The sequence below is a fragment of the Scylla paramamosain genome, unplaced genomic scaffold, assembly GCF_035594125.1.
Source record: "Scylla paramamosain isolate STU-SP2022 unplaced genomic scaffold, ASM3559412v1 Contig1, whole genome shotgun sequence".
Taxonomy (NCBI): domain Eukaryota; kingdom Metazoa; phylum Arthropoda; class Malacostraca; order Decapoda; family Portunidae; genus Scylla; species Scylla paramamosain.
In genome coordinates, this window is record NW_026973666.1 from 682,501 (window position 1) to 695,000 (window position 12,500).

The 12,500-nt window shown below is 40.4% G+C and overlaps 1 protein-coding gene across 1 annotated transcript in view; it reads left to right on the forward strand.

The window, feature by feature from the left end:
- Positions 1 to 12,500, forward strand: part of LOC135095690 (uncharacterized) — a 110,384-nt gene that overhangs the window by 6,081 nt on the left and 91,803 nt on the right. Inside the window, exon 2 of the mRNA XM_063996703.1 lies at positions 7,527 to 10,132. Within this exon, the coding sequence (XP_063852773.1) occupies positions 9,624 to 10,132 (509 nt within the window). The 5' untranslated portion in view covers positions 7,527 to 9,623. The remainder of the gene's footprint in view (positions 1 to 7,526; positions 10,133 to 12,500) is intronic.

Sequence of the window (12,500 nt, forward strand, 5' to 3'; positions counted from 1 at the left end):
TCTAATGCAAGAGTTAATCAGTATTCTTAGTCGTTCATCCCTTTTCTGGCAAACTGCTGAACTCCCTGCCTGCTTCTGTATTTCTTCCTTCCTGTGACTTGAACTCTTTCAGCAAGGTTTCAAGACACTTATCTTTCAGTTTTGATAATCACATTTAACCTCTGCTTGGGGACTGGCGCCTCATTGGGCCTCTTTTTCCTATATTTTTGTTGCTCTTGGCCAGAATCTCCTGTTACATAAAAAAAAAAAAAAAAAAAGAAAAACGTTCGCCATGCCGTCCTCGCTGTCTTGTCACGGTTCAGCGGCTTTATTGTTTCACCGATAATTATTACACTGATCACCAATACAGAGGCGAACGTTAAGTAGGCAGGGAACTGTGAGGGGAGTTGATGATCTGAAGTGTGGCCCTGGTGACGCCGCGCACCCTTGCTGTTTGGAGCGTCTGAGTGTGGCTCTTCAAGGCCTTGTTGTCTTGCTGTCTTGTTGTCTGTCTTGTTGTCTTGCTGTCTGTGTCCTGTTGTCTTGGTGTCTTGTTGTCTTGTTGTCTGTGTCTTATTGTCTTGTTGTCTTGTTGTCTTGTTGTCTGTGTCTTGTTGTCTTGTTGTCTTGTTGTCTTGTTGTCTTGTTGTCTGTGTCTTGTTGTCTGTGTCTTGTTGTCTGTGTCTTGTTGTCTTGTTGTCTTGTTGTCTTGTTGTCTTGTTGTCTGTGTCTTATTGTCTTGTTGTCTTGTTGTCTTGTTGTCTGTGTCTTGTTGTCTTGTTGTCTTGTTGTCTTGTTGTCTTGTTGTCTGTGTCTTGTTGTCTTGTTGTCTGTGTCTTATTGTCTTGTTGTCTTGTTGTCTTGTTGTCTGTGTCTTGTTGTCTTGTTGTCTTGTTGTCTTGTTGTCTGTGTCTTGTTGTCTTGTTGTCTTGTTGTCTTGTTGTCTTGTTGTCTGTGTCTTGTTGTCTTGTTGTCTTGTTGTCTGTGTCTTGTTGTCTTGTTGTCTGTGTCTTGTTGTCTGTGTCTTGTTGTCTTGTTGTCTTGTTGTCTTGTTGTCTGTGTCTTGTTGTCTGTGTCTTGTTGTCTTGTTGTCTTGTTGTCTGTGTCTTGTTGTCTTGTTGTCTTGTTGTCTTGTTGTCTTGTTGTCTGTGTCTTGTTGTCTTGTTGTCTTGTTGTCTTGTTGTCTGTGTCTTGTTGTCTTGTTGTCTTGTTGTCTGTGTCTTGTTGTCTGTGTCTTGTTGTCTTGTTGTCTTGTTGTCTGTGTCTTGTTGTCTTGTTGTCTTGTTGTCTGTGTCTTGTTGTCTGTGTCTTGTTGTCTGTGTCTTGTTGTCTTGTTGTCTTGTTGTCTTGTTGTCTGTGTCTTGTTGTCTGTGTCTTGTTGTCTGTGTCTTGTTGTCTTGTTGTCTTGTTGTCTTGTTGTCTGTGTCTTGTTGTCTTGTTGTCTGTGTCTTGTTGTCTTGTTGTCTTGTTGTCTGTGTCTTGTTGTCTTGTTGTCTTGTTGTCTGTGTCTTGTTGTCTGTGTCTTGTTGTCTGTGTCTTGTTGTCTGTGTCTTGTTGTCTGTGTCTTGTTGTCTTGTTGTCTTGTTGTCTTGTTGTCTGTGTCTTGTTGTCTGTGTCTTGTTGTCTTGTTGTCTTGTTGTCTTGTTGTCTTGTTGTCTTGTTGTCTGTGTCTTGTTGTCTTGTTGTCTTGTTGTCTTGTTGTCTGTGTCTTGTTGTCTTGTTGTCTTGTTGTCTTGTTGTCTTGTTGTCTGTGTCTTGTTGTCTGTGTCTTGTTGTCTGTGTCTTGTTGTCTTGTTGTCTGTGTCTTGTTGTCTGTGTCTTGTTGTCTGTGTCTTGTTGTCTTGTTGTCTGTGTTTTGTTGTCTGTGTCTTGTTGTCTGTGTCTTGTTGTCTTGTTGTCTTGTTGTCTGTGTCTTGTTGTCTTGTTGTCTTGTTGTCTTGTTGTCTGTGTCTTGTTGTCTTGTTGTCTTGTTGTCTTGTTGTCTGTGTCTTGTTGTCTGTGTCTTGTTGTCTGTGTCTTGTTGTCTTGTTGTCTTGTTGTCTTGTTGTCTGTGTCTTGTTGTCTTGTTGTCTTGTTGTCTTGTTGTCTGTGTCTTGTTGTCTGTGTCTTGTTGTCTGTGTCTTGTTGTCTGTGTCTTGTTGTCTGTGTCTTGTTGTCTGTGTCTTGTTGTCTGTGTCTTGTTGTCTTGTTGTCTGTGTCTTGTTGTCTGTGTCTTGTTGTCTGTGTCTTGTTGTCTGTGTCTTGTTGTCTTGTTGTCTTGTTGTCTGTGTCTTGTTGTCTTGTTGTCTTGTTGTCTTGTTGTCTGTGTCTTGTTGTCTTGTTGTCTTGTTGTCTGTGTCTTGTTGTCTTGTTGTCTTGTTGTCTGTGTCTTGTTGTCTGTGTCTTGTTGTCTGTGTCTTGTTGTCTGTGTCTTGTTGTCTTGTTGTCTGTGTTTTGTTGTCTGTGTCTTGTTGTCTGTGTCTTGTTGTCTTGTTGTCTTGTTGTCTGTGTCTTGTTGTCTTGTTGTCTTGTTGTCTTGTTGTCTGTGTCTTGTTGTCTGTGTCTTGTTGTCTTGTTGTCTTGTTGTCTTGTTGTCTGTGTCTTGTTGTCTCGTTGTCTTGTTGTCTGTGTCTTGTTGTCTGTGTCTTGTTGTCTTGTTGTCTTGTTGTCTGTGTCTTGTTGTCTTGTTGTCTTGTTGTCTTGTTGTCTTGTTGTCTGTGTCTTGTTGTCTTGTTGTCTTGTTGTCAGTGTCTTGTTGTCTGTGTCTTGTTGTCTTGTTGTCTTGTTGTCTGTGTCTTGTTGTCTTGTTGTCTGTGTCTTATTGGCTGTGAATCTCTTTTAGTTTATATTATTTGGTAGAATCTTTGTTTTGCTCTTGTTGTCTTACTTCCTGGCATGTTGGTGCTAATGTTGTCTTCATTTTCTTGACAAGAGCTGTGAGTTAATTATTTATGCTTTCTCTTTTCTTCTAGAGTTTTACATTTTTCTTTTTTCTTTTTTATTGGTCAGAATGTTTGTGTTGTTTTAGTTCCTGCAGTGCTGTTGCTGATGTTGTCTTCATTTTCTTGATAAGCGCTGAATTAATAGTTTGTCCTTTTCCTCTTCCACAATTAGCTATTTCCTTTTTCTCTTATATACCTAAATGTTTGTATTTTTTCTTTAGTTCTTGCAATGTTATTGTCACAAAGCTTCCTGATATTGTCTTTACTTTGCTGGCACGTCGAGTTGTTTTGCCCTCTCTCTCTCTCTCTCTCTCTCTCTCTCTCTCTCTCTCTCTCTCTCTCTCTCTCTCTCTCTCTCTCTCTCTCTCTCTCTCTCTCTCTCTCTCTCTCTCTTACTTGCCAGAGTGTTTGTTGTTGTTTTAGTTTCTGCGATGTTATTATGAAGGAGTAGGCTCTCGGTGTGACCTTTATTTTTCTGGTACGTTAAGTAAATGTGTGTTTTGTTTTTTCTTTCTTTCCGTTTCATGCTGCTTTTAATTTATTTTCAGTTATGTCAGTCCTTTTGTTGCTTTATTTATTTTCTGCAATACTATTGTCAAAGAGTAGCTTTCTGTTGGGTTGGTGTAGTGTTCTCTCTCTCCTCTTCCCAAACGTTTTACAAAAATATTTCTTTTGTTTGTCAGAATATTTGCATTGTCATTTTTCCTACTTCCTGTGATATTGTCAAAACGTGTCTTGCTCATGTGCTCCTCATTCATTTGTTTATTTATTTTTGGCACGTTCGGTTTTTTTATTCTCTCTCATCGTGTTTATATATATATATATATATATATATATATATATATATATATATATATATATATATATATATATATATATATATATATATATATATATATATATATATAAACGAAAGTAATGGAACAATACAAAGAGAAGGGATATATATATATATATATATATATATATATATATATATATATATATATATATATATATATATATATATATATATATATATATATATATATATATATATATATTCCCTTCTGTTTGTATTGTTCCATTACTTTCGTTGTGGTGTTATTGTCACAGTACCCGGGGTGCCGATACGGTGGTCTTTGTTTTTATTTATATTTATTTGGTTAATTAATTGATTAATTAATTAATTTATTAATTTACTTATTTTTACTGTGCGTTGTGAACTGGGAAAAAAATAATAACTACTTTCCGTGAAACTTTTATTTTGTTTCCTCTCATTTGCTGGAATCTTTGCTTTGCAGTTTTTTTTTTTTACTCTTAATCATTTTTTTTTTTTTTTTTTTGCTTTCTATGGTGTATTGTTTTTTTTTTACTTTTTTATTTGATTTATTTTTTAACTTTCTGCGTTTTTTTCTTTTCTCATCGTCTTTTATCTTTTATCTGACATAATTTGTATGACTGATGTTATTGTTATTTTTTTTCTCATTCTCTCCATTTTTTCTTAATAGCTTTTCATCTTATCTGCCAGAATTTGTGTGATTTTTGCTTTACTTCCACTGATGTTCTCTCTCTCTCTCTCTCTCTCTCTCTCTCTCTCTCTCTCTCTCTCTCTCTCTCTCTCTCTCTCTCTCTCTCTCTCTCATTTTTTCGTAATAGTTTGTCATCTGCCAGAATTTTTGTAATGTTGTTTACCTTGGTGCGATGTCGGAAGCACATGTGGCTTGCTGATGTTGTGTTCATTGTCCTGGCGTAGCTACTGTTGTCCTGGCGTAGCTACTGTTGTCCTGGCGTAGCTACTGTTGTCCTGGCGTAGCTACTGTTGTCCTGGCGTAGCTACTGTTGTCCTGGCGTAGCTACTGTTGTCCTGGCGTAGCTACTGTTGTCCTGGCGTAGCTACTGTTGTCCTGGCATAGCTACTGGGCTCATGTTTTGTTCTGTCATCCTCCTGAACGTGTCAACTGTTTCACTGGTGTTCGGCGTATATTTCCTGAACCACTAAGCACGCTGAGACATTTATTTTTGTTCCGCAGCCACCACCAAACACTGCACTGGCTAGAATTTCGAAAAAAAAACCCTGTTCTTTTATTCCTCCTTTCTTTCTTGCAGACGCTTATAAACATTTCATACATTATGTTTGGTGTTTAAATTGTTGCATGTTGTAGGGAAAGCGTTGATTTTTTTTATTTTTTTCTATTTGTCACTCTTTGTATTGTTGTTTTACTTCCTGTGGTGCTGTGTATATTTTTTTCTCTTTTCTCTTCGTCATTTTTTTTTCGTATTATTATTATTATTTTTTATTTATTTATTTATTTATTTATTTTTTTCTTATCTCTTACCAGAATTCTTATTTATTTTTTCTTGAGTTATTGTTTTGTTATTTGTCACGTATATTTTTCTTCTCTCTTCTCTTCGTCATTTTTTTCGTATTATTATTATTATTATTATTATTATTATTATTATTATTATTATTATTATTATTATTATTATTATTATTAATTTTTTTTTTTATCTCTTACCAGAATTCTTATTTTTCCGGTGGTATCGTCTCAGCAGTTTGTCTGTTACATAGTCTTCATTTTCATGGTAAGGGCTGTGGGCTGATGTTTTTTCCTCTCGTAAGCACCGCATTCTGAAACACTTCTGGCAGCACCTCCACTACATTCAAAAGCCTCTAGTTCAAATGCCGCGGATTTTTAACAGATTAACAAGACATGATTAACAAGAGAAACAATAAGTGACACGGGTTTTTAAAAGGTGTTTTTACGGTTCAAGATTAATGACATTTCTACATCATTAACAGCAGAAGCGATATGTGATATGGATTTTTAAAGCTGATTTTACGACTCTAGTGACATATTAACAAGATTTCTACATTATCAACAGGAGAAAGAATGTGACGCGGGTTTCTAAGGATATTTTTACGGTCCCAGTGACAGACTAAAAGTATTTGTACATTATTAACAGCAAAAACACTCTTGAGAACTCAGCTAACCATCTCTGTGCCTTGGAAAATGGTCGTGGGGTGAGAGCAAAGTGTTTCTGAATGCGGGCGTATGTGACCCCAACTTTCCTGGTAAGCGGTGTGCCTTAGTGTTTTCCTCTCTCTCTCTCTCTCTCTCTCTCTCTCTCTCTCTCTCTCTCTCTCTCTCTCTCTCTCTCTCTCTCACCACGATTATCTTCCAAGGCCACAAAGATGATTAACCGAGTTCTCAAGAGTGTTTCTCCTGTTAATAATGCAGAAATGTCATTAATTTGTCACTAGAACCGTAAAAATGCCTTTAAAAACCCGTGACACATATTCTTTCTTAAGAGTGTTTCTCAAGTTAATGATGTATAAATCTTGTTAATCTATCAGTAGAACAGAAAAAAAGAGGAAAAATCCCTGTGTCTCTTATTGTTTCTTATGTTAATGATGTAGAAATATCGTTAATCTGTCACTAGAACCGTAAAAACATCTTTAAAAACCCATGTCACTTATTGTTTCTCCTGTTGATAATGTAGAAGTCTTGTTAATCTGTCACAAGAACCGTAAAAACACCCTTAAAAACCCGTGTCACTTATTGTTTCTCCTGTGATAATGTAGAAGTCTTGTTAATCTGTCAAAAGAACCGTAAAAACACCCTTAAAAACCCGTGTCACTTATTGTTTCTCCTGTGATAATGTAGAAGTCTTGTTAATCTGTCACAAGAACCGTAAAAACACCCTTAAAAACCCGTGTCACTTATCATTTCTCCTGTCAATAATGTAGAAATGTTAATCTGTCACTAGAACCGTGAAAGCACCCTTAAAAACCCGTGTCACTTCAACTAGAGCCTTTGAAAGTAGATGAGGTGCATGCAGAAGTATTTCAGAATAAAGGTCAGACTCGCAGGGGCTTCACGACAGTGGTGGTTCATTCACTGAGGTTTTTATAATCTTGTAACGTCTTCAATGGCGTGGTAAGCACCGCCTCTAAATATTTATGAAGTGTGATGGAACGATGTAACTGCCGCGTGAATGCTGAGTGTGTGATGCAAGATTGTGGAGTGGTAAACGTGCTGCGCCAGTCACTATACGACGGCTACTACTATTACTACTACTACTACTACTACTACTACTACTACTACTACTACTACTACTACTACTACTACTTTTTGTAATCCACACCAGCACCACTCACGCTACAACAACAACAACAACAACAACAACAACGACAACAACAACAAAAACACCTACCACTACTACTACTACTATTACTACTACTACTACTACTACTACTACTACTACTACTGCTGCTGCTATAATAACAACAACTACTACTACTACTACTACTACTACTACTACTACTACTACTACTACTACTACTTTCTGCAATCCACACAACAACAACAACAACAACAACAATTACTACTACTACTACTACTACTACTAAATATTAAAGATTCCGTGATGGTAATGGAAAAGAAAAAAAAGGTGTTTTCTCATAATTTATTTGTTTATTTATTTATTTATCGTATTTATGTCTTTATCGTATTTTTGCGTGTGACTAAGAGAAAAAGAAGAAAAATAAGGATAAAAAGATATAATGAGGAAATATTGTTCTCCCTCCTCCTCCTCCTCCTCCTCCTCCTCCTCCTCCTCCTCCTCCTTCTAATTCTCTTGCAGGCTGGTGCGCAACTAACTGTGATCGTAACCCCCCCAAATTCCCCCTCTACCACTACCACCACCACTCCCCTGCTTGTGGTAGACACGTGAACAAACAAACAGACAAACAGACAAAGGACAAATTTCCGAGCGAGGACCAAAAACAAAAACAAAAACAAAAACAAAAGCAAAGGAAAAAAAGTGAGAATTGACCGTCCGTTGTGTGTTTAAAAATTAATGAATAAACTTTGAAAAAAAAAACAAACTAACATAAACAAACATTCACCTCTAATCATCATCATCACCATCATCACCATCAAGCAATAAGGATCCCGTTTTCTGTGTAAATATACATCTATAGAAAACGGAGAGATTTATTCAAGAGTGTGAGAGGGAGAGAGAGAGAAAGAAAGAGAGCGAGAGAGCGAGAGCGAGCGAGCGAGCGAGAGAGAGAGAGAGAGAGAGAGAGAGAGAGAGAGAGAGAGAGAGAGAGAGAGAGAGAGAGAGAGAGAGAGAGAGAGAGAGTGAGGAAAGAAAGAAAAAAGTGTGTTTCAAGCTCGAATGAAGAAAATTTTTCCCCCTTAAGAAGTGAGAAAGGGAGATAGTGAAAGAGAGAAAATAGATTTATCTCCACTCAAGCTGTGATATATACAAGTGTACCCTCCGATTCCCGTTTTCTTCCGCCTCATTCCGTTTTCTGTGCGACCAAGAGGGCTGGCGACAAACTGACAAGAAGCAAAACGTAATTTAACAAGAGCAAAAAAAAAAAGAAAAAAAAAGAAAAAAGAAAAGATAAAGAAAAAAATAGAAGAGACAAAAGAGGAAGAGGAAGAATAAGAAGAAAGGAACAGTAAACAAGAAGAGGATCTGTGTTTTTTTCAACTTTTTCTCTTCTTCTCCGTCGAGTTCCCTTTTCTCTCTCTCTCTCTCTCTCTCTCTCTCTCTCTCTCTCTCTCTCTCTCTCTCTCCTGTTTCATTTGTTGTTGTTTGTTCTTCTTTGGTGCTAAAAACAGCCAAAGTTTTAGAATTTTTGAGCAATTAAGAAGTTTATTAATTTCTAACATTTTTGGACGTAAGACTAAAAAAAAATGATAAATGTTTGTTTGTGATACGTGGTGTTCTTAAGTAATTTGTAAGTGTTAAGTGAATACTATTAGTACAGTTAATTCTATTGGCTTGGGAGACGTCTGAAGTGGTCGTCTAAGTAGGAAGAGTGAGTTTTAAGTGGGGTTTAGGTGAGAGTGAAAATTTAAGTGGGATTTTCAGAGAGAATTTCAGGGTTTAAGTGAAGATTTAAGTGAGAGTCTGGTGATTTAAGTGAAAGTTTGAGGATTTAAGTGAGAGTTTAAGTGGTGGTGCTGCCCAGAATAAGGTGTTGACTGGCCTGGTGTTGGCTGTGCCCGGCTCTGATGTGATTCTACCTGTCCTCACCTGTCTTACTTCACCTGTCTGTTATTTGCTGGTTGTTACTACTACTACTACTACTACTACTACTACTACTACTACTACTACTACTACTGTTGCTGCTTCTGCTGTTGTTGTTATTGTTGTTGTTGTTGCTGCTCCTGTTCTTGTTGTTACTGAGAAAGGTTCTTGTATCTCTCTCTTGTTCGTTATTGCTCGTCTTTCTACTACTACTACTACTACTACTACTATTACTACTACTACTACTACTACTACTACTACTACTACTACTACTACTACTACTTGTTACTGTTGCAGCTCATCTCGTTGTTACTGTTGTTGTTGCTGTTGCTATTGTTGATATTGTTGTTGTTGTTGTTGTTGTTGTTGCTGTTGTTGTTGTTGTTGTTGTTGTTGTTGACTCTAAGGGGTATTCAACTGTCTGTCCATCTGTCCATCTCTCTGTCTGTCTGTCTGTCTGTCTGTCTGTCTGTTCGCCTGTCTCCGCCACGTGCCCCCGCGGCGCCTGCCAACACGGGCGTGAGGGGCGGCCTCAGCACGCCCCCCGCGCCACGCCCGCGCCCTGCCCTCCCGCCCATCACCACGACTTCCCAAAGGCGAGAGAGGCCCGCCCACGGTCACCTGCTCCTGGCCGTGAACCCGGGACTCCGCCCACGCCACACCCACGCCCACGCCGCGCCCGCGCCTCGCCCCATGATGGCCGCCTGCACAGTGGGTGAACCGCACGCCCACGCTCACCAGCTCCTCACCTCTCTCTTCCCTCCTCTCACGCCCATCGCCTCCTTCACCGCCGCGCCTCTGCACGCCCACGCCGCCCACCACCACCACCACCACCACCCGCTGCAGGACCCGCACGCACACCCGCACGCACACCACATCCACCTGCCGCTGCAGGAGGCGCCTCCGCCGCCCACGCCCACTGCCGTGGCCGCCGCGCACCTCCCGCTCCAGATGGCGCCCACACCACGCCCGCCAGTCCACCCACACCCGCCCCCACACCACCCACACCCCCACCCTCCGCCCCTCAAGGAGCCGCCCACGCCCACTTCCACCGCGCCGCCGCCTGCATCCTCCTCCTCCTCCTCCGCGGGCGTGGGCAAGACTCCATCCGGCGGGGGCGGCGTGGGTGGGGGTGGCGGGGGCAGCGCGCCGACCCCCCACCACCACCACCACCACCACGAGACCAGCGACATGCGTACACTGTGAGTTGTGTGTGTGTGTGTGTGTGTGTGTGTGTGTGTGTGTGTGTGTGTGTGTGTGATAAGTAGTTAGATATTATTCTCATTTGCATCAGCACTCACACCTGTGTCTATTAACTACACACACACACACACACACACACACACACACACACACACACACACACACACACACACACACACACACACACACACACAGTTCACAAACTTGCTATTTCATCTATTTCAAACCATGCTATTTCATTTATTATCATCATCATCATCATCTTTTTCTTCTTCTCCTCCTCCTCCTCTTCCTCCTCCTCCTCCTCCTCCTCCTCCTCCTCCTTCTTCTTTCCTTTTGTCCTAACTTTTCTATAGCAATTTCAACTTCCATTCTCTCTCTCTCTCTCTCTCTCTCTCTCTCTCTCTCTCTCTCTCTCTCTCTCTCTCTCTCTCTCTCTCTCTCTCTCTCTCTCTCTCTCTCTCACACACACACCCAGGAAAAATATAAACTATGAAACAGAGATAATCAGCCAGAGAGAGAGAGAGAGAGAGAGAGAGAGAGAGAGAGAGAGAGAGAGAGAGAGAGAGAGAGAGAGAGAGAGAGAGAGAGAGAGAACAGTGTCGTAAAAGTAATCTCCCGTTTTCTGTGAGAGAGGGGAAGGAAAACAAAGGAAGAGAAGGAGGAGGAGGAAGAGGGGTAGGGGGAAGAGGAAGAGAGGGAGGAGGAAGACGAGTGGAAGGAATAGATAGAAAGTGGAGGGAAGAGGAAGAGGAAGGGAGGGGAAGAACAGAAGGAAGGGGACTTGAGAGAGAGAGAGAGAGAGAGAGAGAGAGAGAGAGAGAGAGAGAGAGAGAGAGAGAGAGAGAGAGAGAGAGAGAGAGAGAGAGAGAGAGAGAGAGAGAATGTTTTATAAGAGGGAGAGGAGGAAGAGAAGAGGAAGATAAGGAGGAGGAAGGAAGGGAAGAAAGTAAAAAAGAAAAAGGAAAAGAAGAGAAGAAGGGGGAGGGAAGGAAAAAAAAATTAGAGGATGAAAGGAGAGAGAGAGAGAGAGAGAGAGAGAGAGAGAGAGAGAGAGAGAGAGAGAGAGAGAGAGAGAGAGAGAGAGAGAGAGAGAGAGAGAGAATAACAGTGTCTTTTTTAGATTTCCCGAATCAAACATTTGGTTCTGTTTTTTACATTGTTTACAGTGTGTGTCCTGCCTGACGTAAGCAGAGAGAGAGAGAGAGAGAGAGAGAGAGAGAGAGAGAGAGAGAGAGAGAGAGAGAGAGAGAGAGAGAGAGAGAGAGAAATTGATTATTCGATCGATTTACTTGGAAATGATGTGAATATGTTGTGTATGTTAGTTTGTGTGTTATTCTCTCTCTCTCTCTCTCTCTCTCTCTCTCTCTCTCTCTCTCTCTCTCTCTCTCTCTCTCTCTCTCTCTCGTTACTGATTCGATTTTCAGAGAGAAAGAGAGATAGAGATAGATAGATAGATAGATAGATAGATAGATAGATAGATAGAGAGAGAGAGAGAGAGAGAGAGAGAGAGAGAGAGAGAGAGAGAGAGAGAGAGAGAGAGAGAGAGAGGGGATCATTGTTGTTAGGTTAGTTTCAGTTAGGTTAGGTTAGTTTAAGTTAGGTTAGGGTTCTGTTAAGTTAGTTAGGTCGTGTTAGCTTACGTTAGGTTAGTTTAAGTTAGGTTAGTTGAAGTTAGGTTAGGTTAGGTTAGGTTAGGATTTGATTAAGTTAGGTTTGCTTAGGTTAGGTTAGGTTTGGTTTCGATTTAGTTGTTCGGCTGGCTTAGGTTAGGTTAGGTCGTGCTAGTTTGGGTTAAATTAGATTACGTTAGATTGGTTTAAATTAGATTAGGTCGTGTTAGGTCGTGTTAGGTTAGGTTAGGTTAGGTTGGGTTAGGTTAGGTTGGGTTAGGTTAGGTTAGGTTAGGTTAAGTTAGGTTAGGTTAGGTTAGGTTAGGTTAGGTTAGGCTAGGTTAAGTTAGGTTAGGCTAGGCCAGGTTAGGTTAGATTAGGTTAGGCTAGGTTAGGTTAGGTTAGGTTAGGTTAGGCTAGGTTAGGTTAGGTTAGGATAGGTTAGGTTAGGTTAGGTTAGGTTAGGTTAGGCTAGGTTAGGTTAGGTTAGGTTAGGTTAGGTTAGGTTAGGATAGGTTAGGTTAGGTTAGGTTAGGCTAGGTTAGGTTAGGTTAGGTTAGGTTAGGCTAGGTTAGGTTAGGTTAGGTTAGGTTAGGCTAGGTTAGGTTAGGCTAGGTTAGGTTAGGTTAGGTTAGGTTAGGCTAGGTTAGGTTAGGTTAGGTTAGGTTAGGCTAGGTTAGGTTAGGTTAGGTTAGGCTAGGTTAGGTTAGGCTAGGTTAGGTTAGGTTAGGCATGAAAGCAGAGGTATAAATTC